Genomic DNA, 9707 nt, shown 5'->3' on the forward strand with positions numbered 1-9707 from the left:
GAGGGAGGGAGGGAGCAGGACCCAAGCACACAACACACAGAGCCACCACGGAAGTCCAGTGGTGTCAACCTTCACACTTTCACAAGCACTGGCCTTCTTTGCAAACTACTTCAACCTGACATATTATGCTCAGTCTTTGTGAACCTATACAGTGTACTTGGGATTTAACTCTACTACATAAATTTAAACATAAAAATTGAATTTAAACAATCCAATAGTGGTATGCCCATATTTAGAACCAAGTTATTGCTGAGAAGCCTAGGAATGGTTTGATAAATGTACTTACCATTTTCATCGTGGTCTCTTGCTATAAAATAAAATTTAAAAAACATTTCCTGATAGACAAAAGGAAAAATTACCTGTAGCATTAATACTACTGTTTTCACCACATTCCACTGTGATTTTCTGCCATCCACAATCACAGTAAATCCTCTGGCCTTACATTTCTCACTGAAACAAAACAGAATTACCCCCCATTAATACCAGCTCCAGACTTAACTTCTCATAACCTTGAATGAAGAAGATAAAAAGCTTTAATAATATAGAATACAATTCATCTCGCTTGTCTGATCTACATTATGAACCAATAAAATTCTTCAGAGTAGGGGCTGGAGATATGGCTCACCAGTTCAGAGCACTGGCTGCTCTTTTAGAGGACCATGTTCAGGTCCCAGCACCCATATCTAACAACTATATGTAATTCTAGTTCCAGGGGACCCATTGCCCTCTTTGGTCTCTATAGGCATTGTATTACATGGGTATACTTACATACATGAAGTAAAATACCCATATACATACAATTCAGTTACATTAAAAAAATTTAAATCTCTTTAGAAGATTTTTTCCATTTTCTCATTTCAGGAAATGTTAATTCACAAGCTAATTTGGAAGAAAAGCCCTCTAGAAGCATGGGAAGGAAAGGTCTTAAATGGTGATGAAATCCAAGTACCATTCAAGCATACCAATAGCCTCTCAATTTCTCCATCTGTTAAACTGGATCAAAGAGAGCCACCAACAAGACATTTAGGAAGGTCAGTATGTGTTAGAGGGGACACAAGGCCAGAAAGGCCAGCCAAGGCAGGGACACTGACTGCTGAGTGGACTCTGGAGAAAGGCAGGAACTTAGGGTCTCTCCTAAAGCCTGGTAAGTTTACAAGAAGTGAAGCCAAGGCAGAGTTGTACAGCGAGGGCTTGCCACCCAAAGAGGCATGCCAGCTCCATCTCTGCTACTGTCTTGTCATCGGCAGTTACATCTGAGGCACAGGATATGCAATCATTTTGTTAAATAAGTTTTAAAAATAAAACACATTTATATTTCAGTTCATATAAATTTCTCTGCACATTAATAGCAAGAAAGTAATGAAGCTTGCAAATGCCATCTATAGTGATCTTAAAAAATAAAGCACTAAATCTTGTAGAATACTTAAGACCCTTAATCATAATTTTCTTACACTTTTACTAAGATAAAGAATGAAAATATACAAAGATACTATTTCAAAATCTCCAGACTAAGTGATATTTCAAATGCTTTACAAAGGGCATGTTCAAGGACCTAGAGTGCTATTAATAAATTCCCACACTACTGCTAGTATTTTAGAACTGTATTTTTAGAGCAGTAAAGAAAAAAAAAAAACATGTAAGACCCTCGCTCCTTAGAATCTTCAAAGAGGAACAGGCCAACTGAGTTAAAACAGCTCTGTAATAGAAATGATGGAACTAAAAACACCCCAACTTCTGAACATGGAAGAACTGTTTAGGAATTTCTAGGGTCAATACCCTGCACTCATTTCTTGGGTACAACTAAGGATTCTTTTTCTTCTGCTCAGAGTTCTGTTGATACTTACATGGCAGCACTAACCTTATTATACTTTTATTATAATATCCTGCCTGTAACTGTCTTCATCAGGTAACATACTTCCAGAAAATAAGAATGTCAACCTATTAATATTGCCAGCTCAGTTCTTTGAAATTAGAGGGTCTTTAAATATGTGATATGGGCTGGGCCTGGTGATACATGCCTTTAATCTCAGCCCTCGGGAGGCAGAGGCAGGTGGATCTCTATGAAATCAAGGCCAGTCTGGTCTACACAGCAAATTCCAGGCCAGTTGAGGCTATATGGTAACCCCTATTTCAAAAAAAATTGTGAGATGGCATGTCTCATCACATCCAAGCCAGAACATAATGGTTTTCCACTCATCTGGAGATGAAGCCCTGATCAGGGCCCCTATGGTCCCTGACTGACCTCAGCCTCTTTACTGACCAGCCTCCCAACACTGTTCCTCTCACTGTACCAGATATACTTGCCTGGTTGGTGAACCCACAACATGCTTCACCCACTCCTGCCTCAGGGCCCTGAATGTTCTTTCATAAGAGGTCTCAGGGCCACTGCTTGCTTCAGTCATCTGTGATTAAATGTTACCTTACAATTTTGTAAACTACCACCCTGTCCCACTCAGACTCCCCTGCTCTTCATGCTTTGCTTTCACAGTGCTCAGGAATGCCTGACATCCTCAGTATGTGTTTGTGGTATTTGTGTGACTGGTCATTAGGGGGGGCTGACTACTAGTTGGCTTTGCTCCCCATCATTCAGCACTAGAGGAGCTCCTGAAGGCTCTCACCTGCTCCCCCTCTTCAAGACTTCGGCCTTGATGTCTATGTGACTTGAAGCAATTTCTTCCCTCTAAAGCTTCTTCTATAACGTAAACAAGTGTTTCCACAATTAGGAAAAACTGATTTAAATATAAAAACTGATTTTTTAAAACTATCAAAACTTAAGGAAAGTGGAAAGTTAGCTTAATAGATGTTGGATTTCTATCAAGAATAATGTGAGTCAGTTTTGGGGGGTGGGGGTGTCATTCTATAAAGAGGACTTAAGTGGTGAGACCAGAGGATGGCTTCATTGCTTTCCAACCTTGATACCCTCCACTGCACAATTAGTAAGTTCTCTTTGAGCTAGAGAATAGTATGAGTTTAAATGTTGCTGAATAAACTACCGAAAGAAAATGCTAAAACAATTTTTAAGACATTCAGGATTTCTTTTAGACTGTAACAGTCACTTACTTTGGGGTCAATGATCAGTTGTGACAGATCCAGTTCTTATGTTTACTAAGTATTTTGGACTGATAGAGTTGACTATCACAGTGAGGAAAGACATAGCAGTTACCAAGATGCAGTACTGGATTTAGCCCTCTGAGTTCTGACTCCAGATCTGGTTTGCCACAGGTTCCTTTGCTCACCCTTTCTATGTCCCAATTCCGTAGTCATAAGATGAGGATGACTGTGCTCCTCTCTGAGTGGTAGGAGAATTAAATGGCTAATTCTCACCTATGATTTCCTTATCTGTAGAGTATTCTTTCCCTAGCTACCTCTAATTATCATCTAGACTTCTGGGGCCAACTGTGATTAAAGTTCTAAAATACAGTTTAGGCTAACCCAGACAAGCTTACTCACCAAACAACTTCTACTGAGTTCACAACCTTCACATGATTTGGTTTTGCAACAAATGTGAAATGCCCTGAGAATGGTTAGTTAGCAGGTCTAATAAGCCCATACATGTGTATGCAGAACTGGGAAGAAAACGAAGTGGTCAAGTGAGATAAAGGCATATCATGCTGATTGTTGACTAAGGATAAGGTACTGTGCTGCAAGGAGCTCTAAAAACGCAAAGTATAAGACACAGTTTCCCGGGGCTGGAGAGATGGCTTAGTGGTTATGAACACTGGTTGTTCTCACAGAAGACCTGGGTTCAAATCCCAGCACCCACATGGCAACTAACAACTGTCCATAATGCCATTCCCTGGTGATCCGACAGCCTCTTCTGATCTCTGCGGGCATTGCCCAACATGGGTGCACCCACCTGCATGCAGGCAATACACCCATACACATAAAATAAAAATAATAAATAAAATTTTTTTAAAAAGTTTCCCTTCCATGAACTTGAGATCTTCTTAGAAAGTGGAAAAGTGAGGACAAAGGTACTTTAATTAGTGTCTACTTTATATTCATATTCACATATACTATATTATTGAATATTCATGAAACCACATAAATCTTTGGAATCTGAAAAAAAGAAGTAAGCAATACATGTAAAAGTTCAAGAATTATCATTTACTGTATCACTAAATTCCTAATGTATGCATGTATATGTAAAAGATATGAGAAGAGGGAGGGAGGGAGGAAAGGGAGGAAGCATATTAAAAAACAGGCTATTTTGCCTTCCATCTCGCTTCCTGCTTGCACACTCTGGAGTGAACAAATGTGAGGAGACAAAGTGGATGTGCAGGCCACTCCCTCTGCCTCAGCTACCCAATGCTTCCTGCAGGGTGTGCCTCGCTCCCATTGGGCTGAGTGTGATTCTAGAAGATACTAGTCTGTGGTTTTTCATAATCATAGGCTGGATGTATCCTCTGGAAGTAAGCCTCAATATGTTCCAGAGCTGGACAAATCCTAGCACAGTGTTCATGGAAAATAGTATACAGGGCTCTAATCCTTCCTTAGCCATTTTTCACTATATTTTATTTGTTTATTTTGTGTGTATATGTGTGTTATGTATGTAGGTGCACATGCCATGATGCACATGTGGAAATCAGAGGACAGCTTGTAGGAGCCCATTTTCTTCTTCTACCACATGGGTCCCAGTAGTGAAATCAGGTCATCAATAATTTTTGCATTACATGAATCACGTAAAATGCAGCTCTCCACTGTATTCTACTAATTCAAAGTTAAAAACAAAACAAAACAAAACAAAAAAAACACCACCAACAAAAAAAACAACTTTGGATTGGTGTCAAAAACAGTAAATTCTAGCCCTGCTCTATGACCTGTGTGATCCTGAGTAACCAACCCAAGCCTCTAAGTTTCAATTCCCTCAACTATCAAACTGGGAAGTTGATCCTGATAGTCTCCAAGTTCCCTCAAGCATTTGGTTTTCTAAATATCCAGCAATGAATACTTCTATACAATTAACTGTGTCTAGCTAGTCTTAGTTACCTAAAACAAGGAATTAATAGTCAATAGTAAGAAATACAAATTAGCAATTGACAACTTAGAGTAACATTAGCAAGGATGTTCTATCAATACACTGACTATGGGGTCTGGAAATTTTCCTCTTCAGAAAGTGAAAAAAAAAAAAAAAGAAACATTTTACTTGAAGACTTCTACTTCTCCAGTAAGCAGTAATAAAATCATTAAATTATACATCAATATTGGAAGTAGGCATGATTAAAATCAGTTTTCTCCAATACAGATTTAGCCTTATACACTACACTGTAAGATGATTTGAAATAAACTATTATGCCAATGAAATTCAAATACAGGAAAAGGGAATACAGACTGTCTACTTTGACTAAAGTGTTATAAATTCACTACTTATGGCCTAGGAGCATTATACAAGAGACCAGTTTCTTTCTCCACATCTACATTCTGCAAACACACAGGGACAAGCTTGCCTTCATCCTCCTATTTCACTTCAGTGCTTTGTAAATTTGGTATATATTAGAATGATCTGAGAAGTTTAATGAACTAAAGAAAAAACTGCTAAGTAAGACCTCCAACAACTGAATCTTCAAAAGAGGACCTCCAAACAGAATTTTGGTAAAAAACCTCCAAATGATTCTAACATGTACTTCGCCCCCTCCAGTATCGATCATGAGAAAGGAAGTTGGGGAGTTGGTTCTAATGCTTCAAATGTAATTTCACCAGCAATAAAAGCAGATAAGATAAAGCATACTTCAATAGCAGGGGTCAATAGCATTAAAGGAAAACAGTGAAATGTAAGAAAAAGACACCTGTAGAGTCACCTTGGAATGCTGAGTAGGTAGTCCAAAGTGACACTCAGCTCGTCCATATTTGTCTGTTCGAGGCATAATGGAATTGTCAAAATGAGTCCACTGCGTCTGTCCTTTCCTCCTACAGAAAAGATACACACTCGACATGTAACAGAGCTTAAGAAGTCAAATGAGTAACACAACAGAATCTAGTGTTATTAAAACAATGACATGTTTAAGACACAATCTGAAAAGGACCAAGAACCTACTTGTAGTTTATCAATGTTTATAGCAGTGCAGGCAAAAACCATAGAAATTCTGAAAAGATTCACCTATGAAATCTTCACCAAAACACAGCAGTTACCATCTTAATTTTCTTCCATTTAGTTTGCTTCTTACAGAATCAACTCATCAAACACTGTATGCCTAGCACAATCAGCATTTGCAAGTAAAATATATTTCCATGTCAAAAGAAAAGTTTTACATCATAGTAAGAGTGTGAAATATGGCCACTAATCTGCTACACTGTGTCATAGCATAAAATATATTAAAATATGAGGCTGGAGAGATTCAGCAGTTAAGAGCACTGGCTGCTCTTCCAGAGGACCTGGGTTAGATTTCCAGCACCCACATGGCAGCTAACAACAGTACATAATTCCAGTTCCAGGGGAATCTGACACCCACTTCTGGCTCTGCAGGCTTTGCATGACACAGGTGCACTTACATACATGCAGGCAAAGCACTTGTGTATATAAAATAACAACATATTAAAATAGTATTAAAAAGAGACTGAGATAATGGAGAAACATGATAAAAAGTTGTGATAAGTATAAAAGTTTCATAGAAAAGTAAAGACTTGAGTTAACAGAACATTCTATTCAAAGAGATTATCTGAGCTCACTCACAAAGGAAACATGGAAGTACGTGTGATATGGAAGCCTGCCTATGGAACAGATTAACTGGAATGTTCAAGGAACAATGCACTGAATTACTGCTATGTGTACACAGTATAGCCAGTTGCACAGACTGTTTGGGTGACATTAAAGCACAGCCTTGCCCAGCAAGGAACAATGCAGAAAGTCAGATAGTGGACCACAGGGAAATTTCATGTATATGTAGGTCCTCTTCAGTTTGCCCTCAGTGTGAAATGTAACTCTTGAAGCCCTGAATTGGGGCACATGCCTGTAAAATCAGGACTGGAGAAGTAAAGGCAGGAAGATAATTAGTTCAAGGCCAGTCTGGGCTACAAAGCAAGACTCTGTCTCAGAAAACCAAGGGTTGTGATATAGCTTACTAATAGAGCACTCGCTGAATGTGCTTGAGGCTGGGGTTCAGTTCCCAGCACAGGAAACAAGAAATGGAAAAACTTCTACTTGTACATCATCTTTCAAAGTTCCTTATAACTTGACTCACACTGAACCCTGTTGGCTCAAACTGACATTTACAACAGTTTGGGAAGTTTAGAGAAACCAATAAGTCCTGAAGGAGATAATCTGTATGCTTTCTAGCAATTTATCACTAAACACTGAAGGGCTTGAGATGAAAATTACTTCTTCAGTGGCATAAATGCAATTCATAACATGCCAACCATAAAGGATCTTCTGTCCTTCATTGTGTTATCTTAACTACAGATTCTAAATCAAGCAGCCTAACATCAATAATGGGGGATTCAACTTAACACACACGTGATTCAATAGCATTTTTGTTGTTTAAAATATAGGCTTTAAAAATTAAAAAAGGATTACACAAATGATTTTCAAACTAGTCTTTGGATGATCAATAAGATTTTTATCTATTATTAAACAAAAGTTTGAGAATTACTGGTCTTAATTGCTCACTAATTGTCAAGGGAAAGTAACAAGAGGTGAGCAAGAGAACTTTCATCTGTTCTTTAAAATTAAGTTTTATTTATACATTAAATTAAACCCACAAGAGCTCACACCTACACTGTAAGAGAGATCTAAATCACTGAGTAATTTTCTTTTTTTTCCTTTCTTAAAAAATTTATTTATTTTTATTTTATGTGTCTTAGTGTTTTGTCTGCATGTATGTAAGTGTACCGTGTGTGCCGTGTGTGCCATGCCCACAGAGGACAGACAATGTTTCAGGTTCCCTGCAATGGGAGTAAAGGACGGCTGTTAGCCGCCATGTAGGTACTGGGAATCAAGCCCAGGTCCCCTGGAAGAGCAGTCAGAGCTCTTAACTGCCAAGCCATCTCTCCAGTTCCAAGGGTAATTTTCTTCAGAGGTGAAATTTAATGCTCAAGACTACACTAACCTAAACTGCATGCCCTCAGTTTTTACTAAGGAATGAGAAAATAATTTCTAGTGCAATTGTGAAAGAGAGTCAGAAGCCAAGAGAATAAAAGACCTTGAAGACAGTTATGATCAACCAGGTCAAATACTGCACACAGAGAAATGTCACAGGATACAAATAAATATGTTATTGATGGAAAGAAAATAGCATCATTCACAAATGACAACAATGGGTGAAGGCAGGCATTTTAATACACTGCCTGGAGAAATAGAAACTGAAACAATCTTCCTGGAGGGAAATCTGACAAACCCAGACTATTTCAATGCAGCTGTTTTGTGTGGTTGGTTGTTGTTTGGGGTTGTTTGTTTGTTTGTTTGCTTGTTTTGAGACAGGCTCTCCTATATAGTCCAGGCTGGCTTCAAACCTTCAATCCTACTGCCTTAGTCTTCTGAGTGCTGGAATTACAGGCACATGCCAACATACCAAACTATATATTATTTTTAATACTTCTAGTTACAAGAATTTATATTATCAAATTTACAAAGCTACAAACACCAATGTATATAATATTCATATTAGAAAAACATTGAAAAAATATAAATGCCAATGATGAGGAAAATTTATATATATATATATACACATACACAATTAGGAGTAATAATGATACTAGTAGAACTCAACTTCTTATTAGTAGAATTCAACTTCTTATGTTGTCCTTTATAATCTATACCAGGAAAACATGTCCACTTATAAAGACACATAGTATTTCATGGGAGGGAAATTTAGTATTATTAAAACAATGATGGCTAGATCTCAAAAGAATCAAAACGAAAAAGGAAGATACTGAATAGTTCTAAACTGGCAGGGCCTAGGTACCTAAAGTCTATGTAGATGTATTTAATTATTCAAATTCCAGTCACTAAGCCTGCATGAACTAACCCACAACTCTCATACCAACCGAGTGTCTAACAGTTTCTCCTTAACTCATTTACCTTATGAATTCTCTGTGTTAAAACGGTAAATAAATTCAAGTCAGTACAACCAATTTCCAACAGCAAATCTGAATTTCCTAACTCCTGCAGCTCAGTGGAGACAGAAGACAAAGGCTAAGGGAGGACCAGAGAACTAAGTACTCCATATTCCAGAAACAATTATTTAAATGCCAGTTAGTTGACTATTGATTATTACTTAATTTTTGCTTCAGAAGTGAGAAATCATGACATCACTGTAGAGATCAGCTTAGTCCAATTACAGAACAGAATAAAAACCGGTTCCAGGAACCACAGCAACAGCTCACAGCAACCATTCTGATTAAAGAAATGCCTTAAAAACAAAACCTCCAGAAGAAAGACATGTCTACTAAACTTATCAAAGAACGATTCCAGTATACCACACATACCTGAAAGGAAGGCTAGCTTTTTCTTCAGAATGGGCAGTATTACTGAGGCCTCCATTTCACTCCAGTGAACTTCCTTGCTGCTGAAAACAGAAAGTTAAATGTCAACTACAAGATGACAATCATTCTATGAAATGCATATGCACAAAGTTTTATTCAGAGTTCCTCAATCTGAAATTGGTATTTTGAACCAGGTAAGTCCTTTTTGTAGGGAGTTGTCCATTACACTCTAGATCTCTTAGCATTATCTCTGGCCTCTATCTCCAAAACACCAGTAACACCCTCACCTC

The 9707-nt window shown here is 37.9% G+C and overlaps 1 protein-coding gene across 1 annotated transcript in view; it reads right to left on the reverse strand.

Moving 5' to 3' along the window:
* Sestd1 (SEC14 and spectrin domain containing 1) overlaps positions 1–9500 on the reverse strand; it is a 72146-nt gene extending 62646 nt beyond the window's left edge. Inside the window, exons 1-3 of the mRNA XM_008855344.3 lie at positions 9421–9500; positions 5799–5907; positions 360–450 (exon numbers count right to left, since the gene is read on the reverse strand). Of these exons, the coding sequence (XP_008853566.1) occupies positions 360–450; positions 5799–5907; positions 9421–9475 (255 nt within the window). The 5' untranslated portion in view covers positions 9476–9500. The remainder of the gene's footprint in view (positions 1–359; positions 451–5798; positions 5908–9420) is intronic.
* Between the last annotated feature and the right edge of the window lie 207 nt (positions 9501–9707).

The sequence above is a fragment of the Nannospalax galili genome, unplaced genomic scaffold, assembly GCF_000622305.1.
Source record: "Nannospalax galili isolate Female #2095 unplaced genomic scaffold, S.galili_v1.0 scaffold346, whole genome shotgun sequence".
Classification (NCBI taxonomy): Eukaryota; Metazoa; Chordata; class Mammalia; order Rodentia; family Spalacidae; genus Nannospalax; species Nannospalax galili.